This window comes from Dermacentor variabilis, unplaced genomic scaffold (assembly GCF_050947875.1).
Source record: "Dermacentor variabilis isolate Ectoservices unplaced genomic scaffold, ASM5094787v1 scaffold_12, whole genome shotgun sequence".
Lineage (NCBI taxonomy): Eukaryota > Metazoa > Arthropoda > Arachnida > Ixodida > Ixodidae > Dermacentor > Dermacentor variabilis.
Genome location: NW_027460280.1, coordinates 14,609,327 through 14,621,542, shown reverse-complemented (window position 1 = coordinate 14,621,542; position 12,216 = coordinate 14,609,327). Strand labels below are relative to the sequence as shown.

The following is a 12,216-nucleotide window of genomic DNA, read 5'->3' as shown; positions in this document are numbered from 1 at the left end:
CATTTTTTCGCCATCATTAAATTGGTCTTTCTCTCTTCGGCTACCCGGCCTTACGCCAATATTTCAAGCCGAGTTATTGGCGATCATCCTAGCTCTACGGAAACTTCCCACATCTATTTCTTCAGCTGTAATCATAACCGACTCCTTCTCTGTTTGCTCCGCTTTATCTGTGCCCAATTCAAATATCATTCTCCGAGAATTTCATTCATTCATTCCCCAACATTTACGCCTCATCCATCTGGTATGGGTGCCAGGGCACGTGGGGCTCACTTTAAACGAGTCAGCAGACGCACTAGCAGCGGCATCTCTTAAAGGCCCGGTACTGAGGATCCTAAAACCTTCGGCATACGTCACTTCTGCGAGATTATAAAAAAATTTTCCATTCAAGAAGAACATGCCAAATCATGTGTATTAGATAACGCCGATTTTCAGCACCTTAGATTTCCTTGGCACAGCGGATGGTGTGCAACAAGAAAATTTGAAGTTTCATTTACGCGTATGCGTTGACGAATACCAAGGCTTAATTTCTATTCCCATAGGTCTGATTTGGCACCTTCTCCTCAATGTTGCTACTGCAATGAACCCGAAACTATGGATCATTTCTTCATAGAGTGTCGTAGGTTCAACGCGCATAGAAAACGACTTCTAGAAGGTCCCTTCCACCAACTTGGATTAGCCATTACGCTACCTATCATTCTGTTTCTGGGGGCGTCTGCACTAGGACACTGTAATGGGAACGTATGTGTTGCAATATATAATTTTGTAATGGAAACAAGGATACGTCCATGCTAATTTTACTGTTTTATTTTCCACAACAAGGAACCAAAAATAGTAACTTGTAATTCTAAGAAACTATAGCATGAAAATTATCATTAACGATTAAAATTCATTTAATATCTCATTTTCAGTAGGTATTTATGCTTTTTCGACCCACTGCCGCCCGATTCATGGCCAATCCCCCGTAGTGGGTTGTGCTATATATTCAGGCACCAAACCAAACCAAACTCACTGTCTTTTGAAAGCAAGCTCAGAGGAGACAGGCAGATGCACGGCTCCAGTGGTCTCACACACGCGACGTAAAGCGAATGAAATGCATGCACATCTGTGGTTCTAGAGTTGTCTGTACCAAACGAACCCATCGGTGGCTTGGAGTAAAGCCCACTTGAAGTTTTGTGCCTGGTGTTTGCCCCGTTTTGCTGAATGAGTTTATCGGAAAATACTTTCCCTTCATGCTGAATATGCTTACTCTCGATGTGTTTTGCCCCTTCTGAGAGGAAATAAATATCTTTTTTGGGGTGGTATTTATATGTGCCGTCACGACGAAAGGGATACAATGTGCTGCAAAGCTGGTAACAGATCCGTAATAAAAGGCAACAGACGTGCATGAAGAGGGGACAGCCGGCGCTGTGGGCCGTCTCGCAAATATAAACATTCGCAGTTTAGTGAACGCGAGCTACTGTTTACCTTCTATGATCTGTAACATTAAGTTTTAAATGTTGAAATGTTTCGGTCATTTTGAGCTTGCAAATCACGCGGGTTGGGCGCGCGTGTGCAAGCAACGCGTTTCTTGCAGACAGGATCGCCTCGCTGGAGGCCACGGCCAGCGAGCAGCAGTGCCGCATCGAGCAGTTGCAGGCGGAGGCGCTCAAGCTGGCGCCGCTGCGTGCACAGTGCGGCGCTCAGCTCGAGCGAATGGCCCAAGCCGAGGCTGCGCTCGCCAAGCACCAGGCGGTGCGTGCACGAAAGTCCATCTCGGTTCGCTGCGTCTTTCACTGTCCCTAAGCAACAGAATCAGATCAGCGCACTCTGGTTGTGTGACAGCCTCCGCAAATTATTTTGTCTTTTGCCACGCCAGCTTGGTTGAAATATTGGCTCAAGGGGAACGCTATGTTCTACGTGAAAAACAGATGGAAAAATACCTGTGTAGCTTACGGCTGCAAATACGTACATTTTTTCATGCGGAGACAATATCTATTCGTAATAACAAGGCAGTTTTTCATTTTCACTGCATGCGACAGTAGTTGGGTGGTAGAAACTGAGTTTGTCGTTGGTCCGTCTTACGATGGCCGCGGTCGTCATCACCCTGTTTTCACCCTGACCGTCGGGCCACTTCTCCGCCGCAGCCACCAAAAGGCGCACAAAAATGGAGCACTGTCCTCAACCGCGGGAATTCCACCTCACGTCAGCGCGGCAATGCGTGTTACGGAGTTGGGCGCGCTCACCCCAGCGCTTTCGCGCGAAAACAGCGCTGAACAGTTACTGTTGTGTTGGACATTAACTGTGACAGGATGGCGTCTGTGCATGTTTTGTGCTTGCCAGAACGCGCAATGCTGCACCAATACAAGCAATACAGTACGATCATAACGCCGTGTGCATCGCATAGAAATTGTTCTTGACAAAATCACGGCATGTTGGCGCGAAATTCTTCGTTCTCACGCCCGTAAAAAACAGCCATCGTGGCACATTACAATGAAGCTGATCAGCCTCAATCGAAACTGCGCCTAAATCTATTTGCACGAGCGATTTTGCATTTCGCCCCCATCGAAATGCGGCCGCTGCGCCGGTATTGAACCTGTTAGCTTGTGCGCAACGGCGAAGCCAGTGGGCTGCCGCGGCAAGTCGGAAAATCCTTCTGAGGTCAAGCTCTTTTGTAGCAATATAAAAAGCACACCTTAATTCTTTCTTGTTAAATTGTAATTGAGTGGAATGAGTCAAATACAAAGGGATTGGAAAACTACGACAGCATTCCCCTTTTGCGTACGTATTGGTGTAACGTCACGGGTTCTCTTTCAGTGTTAATTGGCGCGGGGCATATTTAAGGTCAGTTGATCAGACGACTCCCAAGGCTGTGGCCTGCTGAGCACGCGATAATATTCCGATGGTGTTCGAAAGGCAAAACCGTTCGTATACACATTTAAAACCCTCCAGGTGGTTAAACATAATGTTCACCTTTGACTACAAAGTTTAAATACTTGCGCCGCCACTTACTTGAAGAAGCGAAGTTACGATACATTGAGGTATTTCTCTTTTCCTTTTTCGAGCCGCAGGACAAACACAGAGAGTTATTAGCCAATCAGCAAAAACTGGAAGTACTGGAGCGAAGACTGAAAACTTTTAAGGACGAGTCAAAATGTCTGAAGCTGATACAGGCCCAGCTCAAAGAGTCCTTATCGGAGGCGAATTACAGAATATGCCTTCTCAACAGTGAGGTGGACCAGAAGGTGCAAGCTTTGAGCAAGAAGGAGCAAGAATTAAGCTCTCTCCGAGAAGGCATGAAAAAACTGAAGGTAAGACTGTACCCCCCACGGTGGTGTTTTCACATTTACTCTTTGACCTCTTCACATCATATATTGAGTTTATTTCATTTAGCAAAGTTTGAAATTGCAGTGCGCGTTTTGCTCGCAGCTGTGATGTGAAATAATTTCGAGCGTTAAAATTAAAAATAATGCTTAGCCGCGCGTGATTTCTCAGTCACATTAAGTATTCAGTAAGAACAGGGACAAAGGGTAGCAACGAACACGTTTACCGAATTAATCATACAGAACTCTCCCATATCATATGCATAATTACAAGGGATTTGCCGCATTTCAATTGACAGCTTGTGAGCTTGACAGATACCAGTGACACGAGGCGCGCACGATTCCTCCGTCGGATGACACGGACTGCAGCCACTAACCGAGCCACCGAGCAGTAAGGACACGCGGTTTAGCTCAAGTGCAGTTGATGGCTTGCAGTTCAAAGAAAGAAGAAACGCAGAAATAGAAGCCCGTCTTACTGCGGCTGTTGTTCTGGTTCATGGTAGCTGAACTGAGCCTTGTCAGCTGAACTAAGCCCACAGTCAGCATGACGTGCACATGCCATGTGCACTGGCGAGTAAATATTAGGAGACAGCGAGAATTTTCATCGCATGGCAAGGCTGCATTCAAGAGTCCACGTGCGTGTGTTTATTGCAGTGAAATTATTCCACGTCTTGCCGGTCTGCTAGAAAAAATTTAACTTTTTGCTGATGCCATAGCCTCCAAACTTGTGTTCGCAATGGTACAACGTACTCATTGTTCGAATACTGCGGCTCTTCATGATGCGCGAGCTTAATTAATTATTCAATTGGCATCAAACGTATGCTGATTAAAAATGTCGCAAAAGCTGAGAAAATTATAAATGTAATTCAAGCACATTACCATGGCATAAGACACGAAATACAAGTACCCGACATCACTGCCACACGGTGCTTTACAGTTTCACTGTCATATAAACGCATTTATTTATGGCCAGTTGTTCAAAATCAACAGACATGTTTCGTCTGGCTAAACGCCAGGTTGCTTTCACCTTTCGCGTGGTTGGTTTCACTAGGTTATTACGCATTATTTCACGTCTTGAAATGCAGCAAGGGACAAGGACGAATGCCAGAATAATATTAGTCCATAAGCAAGCAGACCTTGAAGAATGTTTAGATACATCAGCCTGATTTCAGCATTCCACAAAATATTTACTAGGGTGATCAAATCATGGCAATACGGCATAATTCAGTCAACCCAGAGAACAGCCTGGCTTGAACAGCTGAACAGCGCACAAGACGTCACATAACTTCTCTCATTCGTGCTGTGCCGTCCTGTCACCCAATTCAAGTAACTAAATAGCCCAGCTTTAACTAGGCTGGCCTTAAAAGACATAATAAACAGTGAATCATATGCTTTTTCTCACTCAATAGTGTAGAATATATCCAACTTTTATATAGATCATTATCGTATACGAAAGGCATTCGATTTAGTACAGACACTAGCAAACATCGACGCATTGCGTAGTCGTGGAGTGTAATGAAGCAAATGGCAATGACAAACGGCAATATCTACATAGCTTCTTCAGCTACGGTACCTGTAATCTTGAAAATGTTGCTGCATTTTGCCGACCTCACAAACTCAGGTCGTCGCCCAATTCCTGGGTTGTCGTCCCATCTTAGGTCACCTGTGGGCAACCGTTCTCTTCTTAACGCATGACTGAGCTCCTTCTTTATATCTGTAAATGACAAAACTTGTCGTACTTGTGTTTGCAATATGAATCCATTAAAAAAGAACATGCGCTTGTGCGTCATATTAGGGGAATCCCATCGCGGATGTCTTTGTTTCAGTGGGAACTCACTGAAGCTTTGCAAGAGAAAGAAGCCGCGCTATGGGATTCAAGAAGGCTGGTTCAACGAGCGTTCATAGAAATGAATGCGGCGTGGGAATCAAAGATCAAGTAAGCTGGCTCGCGGAAGAAAACACACACTGCCTCATCGATATGTTTTTTTTTCTCAAATAAGTGCACGCATTGTTGAGTGTTTTACATGTAGTTGTTTGCAATGTTCTGGCTGCGACGTCAAGGTAATGTAAGACTACGGGTACAAGTTTCTGAATTCGTAAATAATTTCGCCCAAAGATGGTTGTTTGCACGACGACATAATACAGCAAACAGGGCAAAATAATAAGGAAACGGACGGCGCAGCCGCTTACTTCCCACTAAAATTAAACGCAAGAGATTTAGGCAGAGAAAAAGAAAGCAAGAAACGCCACACAGGCCAAAACATGATGATATTTTCAGTGACTAAAGGATTCTGAGTACGCGGGGGGAGGTTCGATTACATAAATACGCAATTTTCTTGTCAAATAATTGAATTAATCACGCAAGAATGACGGCGCTTGACAATCGCGAACACCTCGATGACCTTGCGTGCCTCTAGATGACGGCGACTTCCTCGAATTTCAGGCTGCAGCGACATGACCGCCAGTGCAAGGGCAGGTTGATGCCTTCTTTTTTAACGTTACTGGCATGTTCCAGGAGTCGATCGTGGAGGTAACGCCCGGTCTGCCCCTCCTGGCATCGACCGTAATTCAATAGGATGTCATAAACGAATCAGTCTGCTGAGAGAAGCCTGTTGCTTCTTTTCGCATCATATTCGCGCCCTTTCTCGTGGGGCAGACCGGGCGTTACCTCAACGATACCCTTCTTTTTTCAGCCCCGCGAAACCTAAAAAAATATGCGCAAAAGATATGCCTATTCCACGCACTGTGGAAGCCGGTGTAAGCGAAGCTGTCTGTGCTGTTTGCTTTGATTGACAATTAGCGGTGACACTGACGACCAATGTTTCATTTCTTGAGCGTTTAGTGCAATGCAAAAGTGGCGAGTCGTTGTTAAACGTTACCACGCGTGCACTACTGCTGTTTGCGTAGTACACAGAACACAAAACGAGACGTGTTTGCTTGAGGCGTTGTTGACCGTCATTATTCATAACCTCCGAGATGGTTAGCATTGTCCTTGCCTCACAAGGCACAACGGATCGTGGCAGATGCGCTAAACTTTTGTTGAAATGTGGGCCTGTACGGGCGACAACCACAATCGAATTGTGAGCCACGTCGTGGTGGCGCACTCCGGAATAATTTTGACCCCGTGGAATTCTTTAATACGCACCGAAACTACGTACACGAGCGTTCTTGTATTTCCGCCCTTCTAAATGACGCTGTCGTGGTCGGGGTCGAACCCACGACCTCGAGCAGCGCCATAACCGCAAAGCTACTGCTGCGGGCATACAAATGCTGATTTGACGTGCGGCCGCTTCCATGGCGTTGCCTAGATAGTACGGCGCTTTAATGCGGCTTTGCGTCTGCACGCCCTTCGTGAGTTGTCTGGTTGTCAAATTTGGGCGGTGTTTATTTTTGCGAAAGAGCAATCACTTCCGGACCGTGCCTTCAAATTAACTTTATCCAATTTGTCCGCAACTGCTGTCGTGTCTAGTAGTATCATTTTCTTGCCTGCTTAAAGGGACTGACAACTTGCCAGAACGTTTTGTGAGACGCTGATGGAAATGAAATGACCATGCATTATAGTGTTAGAATCGAGCCCGCTGTTCTCGATTAAAGTAGGAATTATGATTTTCCATTGCCTAACAAAGTCTCAAAAACCACTAAGTGGCGACGCCTGGGGGTAAAATAATGCTACCTCGGATGTAGTCTAGGAGATTGCTGTACGTAAGTAGGCTGTTATTAGGTATAACATAAATATCGCTTGAAATTGCAGTTTCTATAATATTAGACACTTGCGCTTTATTCTATGCTCCGGAAATCAAAAGTGCACGCATCGCTATGGTAACGCGCTGAACTGCGTATTACGTTTAAAGCGTCGTTTCGTTTTCGAACTGATTGCTTTTGTTTTGACTGGTGAAATACCAAAACAGTTGGACAGGAAACCACGAAAACACGTGACTATTATCGCAAAAATACTCTACGACTTGGGAAAACATGAATCACAGGAACATTGGCTCGATAAAAAAAATAATACTTTCTCACAGTTACGGCTGCACTTGTCGTCTGCTTCCCACCAGTGATGGCGTATTATCGCTATCGCGCTCCCCTATCACCAGCATGCTTCCAGTGAACGACTACATCCTCAGTGAAGACGGAAAGCTTCTGAGAGAGGTTCCACAGCGCGCGCACCGTGATTAACCAGTGCACGAAAGAACAAGTCGGTCCCTTCGAGGCCACTGGCAGCGCGACGCTCGCCCCTCGGCGCAGTGTTGCTTGACCATTTTGTCCCTCCGAGTGCGGCCTGTTGTAAACGGAGCCTAAAACAATAGGTTAGTGGTGAATTTTTAGATACAAGAAACGCGTTTGATTCACGACGCCTGCCGCAACAGTTTTTCTTACGTTTGAAGAAACAGTAGTGCACGCGTTCGGCGCCCGCTCCTCCTTCTTTCTGCACTATCGCCAGCACCTGCACGAGCATGCCATATCATATCAAAAACTATACCAAAAGCTGCCGTACGAGTTTATTTTTGGTGGCTCATTGCGCAGCTAACTATGTGAAAAATAGGTGTGCAAGGTATCATTGAAAATATTTTATTAGAGTTATATTTATATTTGTTGGTGTAAAAGAAGCGCGAAAAAGTGGATTCTGAAGCAAAAAATTATTGAAACACCTGTAGTGCTCAGGAAAACATGTACAACAGCTAAAATTTACCAAATTCGTAGCTTGTCTCATCCAGATTCTTGTTCCTGTCTGACCTTGCCCACGGAGCACCAACACTGCATCGGGAGGCCTTCACATTCAGTGGCTGGTGAATTGTCAGAAAAGTTCTCACTGTGTAATGGCCATGTTCTTTTAGAACTGTTTCCAGCGTGTTATGTCTGCCTCGAAATTAATGAAATCACAGAACGTCAGACACTACAAACTTGGGAATTGGAGGGTTTTAATGATTGTCCTTGGTGGCCCTACGCCAACTTGTACTATTGAAGGATTTATTCAAATTTTCGGGGCCAGCTCATTTGTATAATACGAAACATATAAACAGGCTACTCTCACAGTTTACAAACTTCAAGCCGCCACACAAAAAAGAAAAAAAAAAGCATACCAGTTTATTCATTGTTTTTAGCCTAATATGGCGCTATGATTGAGAAAACATTATTTGGTTCTATGGGGAACGTAATAATTGGTGTGCCGTATTATTTTATTGCACATCACTGGACACAGTAGCCAATTATTTTTAAACCTCAGAAAAAAATTTATAGCACAATGCAAATTGCCAGGCACAAGTCGTTTTCTTGCACTTTCTCAATTCAAGCTTTAAATGAAATGGGCACAATAAACCAATATTGCACAAAAGCTACTGCGCTGAAAGAACATACAAGTGCACACTTAAAAACGCTATTTAATACTACAATAATAATAATCAATCAATCAATCAATGCATCAATCAAATATTTATTATAGTGCCCAGGAACAGCTAGAAAGCCTCGTACTGGTGTTTTTAAAAAGTAATATTCGAGACAAAATGTACAGAAAAGAAAAATGCGGTATACAAAATAATGCGAGGTAGAGAAATAAATAGGGAAGCCGAAAACGAGGAAATGTAAAGGGGAGTTTGTGATACAAAATAATTATCTACATATATACAAAGAAAGAACAGTCACTTGAGCATATACCATCGAGGGTGAAGGCGAAAGCCTGAGCACTCGAGAGATAAATTACTTGACATTCTCATTTCAATACGTTGTTACTTGTTATTGCTCAGTTTCTCCCACAAAAGGTCGTGGGCTCGGTTGCCCTAATTATAGCTATCTTAATTAAGTGTACCTCAATCAACTTCGCCCTAATTAACCGCAAAGGTCGTGGGTTCGAGTGTCTTAATTAACTCTACATTAATTGTGTCTTCTTGGCATGATTAATGGCATCGATGTTGCATCGATCTGGAAGAAGTGATGCAGAAAAAGACGACGACGAACGCGCGAGCAGTGGCACGAGCGCCCCGTCGTTCGGCGCCGCACAACGCAAGCTGGGACGACGGGCATTGAACACGTGAACGCCGAAGTGCGTCGACGCAGGTAGAACACTCAGTCAATACAGTCAAGTCCCGTGTCAAACAATATTCAATGCAACAAGGTCAGGCAGAGAATGCTGCGCGACGTACTTTTGTGGCACGAAAAATTGCACACGATGAAAAAGCTTTGAGCAATGCATAATGTCGTGGACTACTTTATAGAGCAACAAAAGCTTTGATTTAATAAGTCGTGATTTTAGAGGTGTGAGTTTATGTGTATTTAGGAGGGTGGACTATCGCCGCCAGAACTGCAAATGTGGTGCTTGAAGGTAGACATGAAATTATTCTGAAATAGTGAGGATTAGATTTACACGTTACACGCCAAACTATAGAGGTATACACTAGCAGTGGAAGGCACACAAGCGCCCGTGGTTTCGTCGTCTTTCTTGTGTGCTTTGTTTTTTGGCGCAAAATCTTTTCAGTATGCACACAGCAGAATACCATTTCAGAAAGGCAACAGGCGAGTGGAAGTTTGCAATATACCACAAATAATTCCAGGAGCATGAAGGACAAGTTGTTGTGCATATTCAGTGTGCGAAGAGAAGCTCAGCATTTTGTTAAAGTACACACCAAGACCTTTCTCCCATTTCACCAACGCTGGTGAAATGGGACCTTTCACCAACGAGAGCACCCGTGTACTCGTATTTAGGGGCACGTTATCGAACTCTGGGTAGCCCAAATTATTCCGGAGTCTTCGAATACGGCGTGCCTCATGATAAGATCGTGCTGCTTGCACATAAAACCCCATAATTTTTTTTGTAATAAGTTCGTATGTGTCCGATGGCCTACCGTTTGTTCGAAGCAGGGTCAGTGCTTGGGAACATAGTGGCAACCACATGGCCCGGCCGTATATCGGTCGCAAACTCCCAAGGCTAAAACAAGCGCTGTTTACGGCTGCTGCTGCTTTTCTTGGGCGCAGATAAATGGACAACGCACCGCGACGCGAAAACAACCTGCGTAGCAAGTTAAACGCACCCTCACATTTGAAAACGGAAAGAAACGAATCGGAGCACCAACATGGCCACTTTGGTTGTGCGCGCCTCTCGCACATCGCGGCCTCTCGCCAGTGACGGACACTCGGCCCGCGCACCGCCGTTTCTTGCGGGAGTCGTCTGAAGCCCATCACGTTCAGCCTGCAAGGATGACTCCCGCAGTGCGATCGATCGCATGCATGCAAACCGGGTAAGATGCCACAGATCTAGCGACAAATCAACAGAGCTCGCATAACGGGGAAAAGTACACACGGGCCATGCCTCGGTCAAAAATGTGACGAATACATGTCGCTTATCATCGCTCACAACGGTCTGTTTACTTCGGCCGAAGCATACCTGTAGCCTAAATGCGCTAACATTGGATGGGGAGACTCTCACAACTCGCCCAAAGTGCGGAAAAAACGTGCGTTGCAGGAAACGACCGGAACAAGCATTCAGGCAAAAAATGTCATCAGAAATACAGGCAGAGCAGCTGAGCAGCAATGGAGGCCTCCATCCGAGCAGCTAGCAACTGTCGGCCAAGCGCTCACCGAATAAAAACTACCGGGAATCGCGTCTCGGCAAATCTCCAATTGGCTTCGTGATCTCGACGCAAGAGATGATGTGTTGGGCCACCACTGTGGCTTCACGGAGCGTTCGCTTTCCAATGCTAGCTGCGTAACGTAATGCTCCATCTTTTTTTCCTTCGTTCATGGCTTCACACGCACGTGGCGTACGAGCAGCGAAGTGTTGCACTCACAGCTGCCGACAAGCTCCAGTCATTTTCCTGGCAGAATCTGCGCCACCCACCATGCAGTCCGGACCTCGCACCTAGGGATTTCCATGTTTTCGGTCCGCTGAAGAAGTTCCTGGCAGGACAGCGATTCACGTGCAACGATGAAGCCAAGGCAGCAGTCCGGTGGTGGTTCCACAGTCAGCCGGGCGAATTCTGCCACAGGGACATGTCAAGTTTAGTGCTGCGATGGGACAGATGGTCAGAATTTGTGTGGATACTTTGTAGAATAGTAGTGTAATGTATGTAGAATATCACGTATATTTTACATTGCCTGTACGTACCTTATTTTGGCTAGTAAAAATAGTTGCAAAGACTTTCTGAGTCGCCCTCATACATAGTGTGTTTTTCAGTATAACTTCATATTATAGTTCTGGAAGCATTTAAGAGTAGCTTATTGTTTCTGCCCCAGTTTGAGAGTGACAAAGTGTCTTTTTAGAGTTCAATGCAGTCGTGAATACTGAGAGTCTTGTATAGCTATAACTGATTAACATACAGAAGAAATGAGCAGTGTTGAATTGCTGACAAAAAAGGCTAAACTAGAGAGCAGTCGTCTTGGTTTAAAAAGAATAACCTTGTTTATACAAACGAACACCTCTGCATGGAATTTAAGGTTATGCTCAGTAAAGCACGGCAAGCAAGGCGTGAAAGCAAGGCCGTGACGTCACGGTTCCACTGGACCATCCAGCGTTGACTTCGCCGATGCAATCGATAACTTGATGATTATGTTGCAGAAACTTGGCAGTTTACGATGCGTTGGGCGGTGCAAGATGCGGCGGGACATGCTTCGGAATGGTTAGACACCCCGCACTTGAGAGCATACGAAGAAAAAGCACCTGCAACACAAGCCACGCATGGTTCGGCATGCTCTCAGAAAAGCTGCCGTGCCCTGTGAAGGTCTCGGGTGAAGCAGCTGCCTTTATAGGTGAAGGCCGTGACGTCACGGTTCCACTGGACCATCCAGCGTTGACTTCGCCGATGCAATCGATAACTTGATAATCTTGCAGAAACTTGGCAGCTTGCGATGCGTTGGGCGGTGCAAGATGCGGCGGGACATGCTTCGCAATGGTTAGACACCCCGCACTTGAGACCATACGAAGAAAAAG

The 12,216-nt window shown here is 45.4% G+C and overlaps 1 protein-coding gene across 4 annotated transcripts in view; it reads left to right on the top strand.

Moving 5' to 3' along the window:
* Positions 1–12,216, top strand: part of LOC142566243 (uncharacterized) — a 209,859-nt gene that overhangs the window by 133,648 nt on the left and 63,995 nt on the right. For all 4 annotated transcript variants that reach the window (XM_075677086.1, XM_075677082.1, XM_075677083.1 and 1 more), the window contains 3 exons: positions 1,574–1,731; positions 3,048–3,287; positions 5,126–5,235. In XM_075677086.1, the coding sequence (XP_075533201.1) occupies positions 1,574–1,731; positions 3,048–3,287; positions 5,126–5,235 (508 nt within the window). The remainder of the gene's footprint in view (positions 1–1,573; positions 1,732–3,047; positions 3,288–5,125; positions 5,236–12,216) is intronic.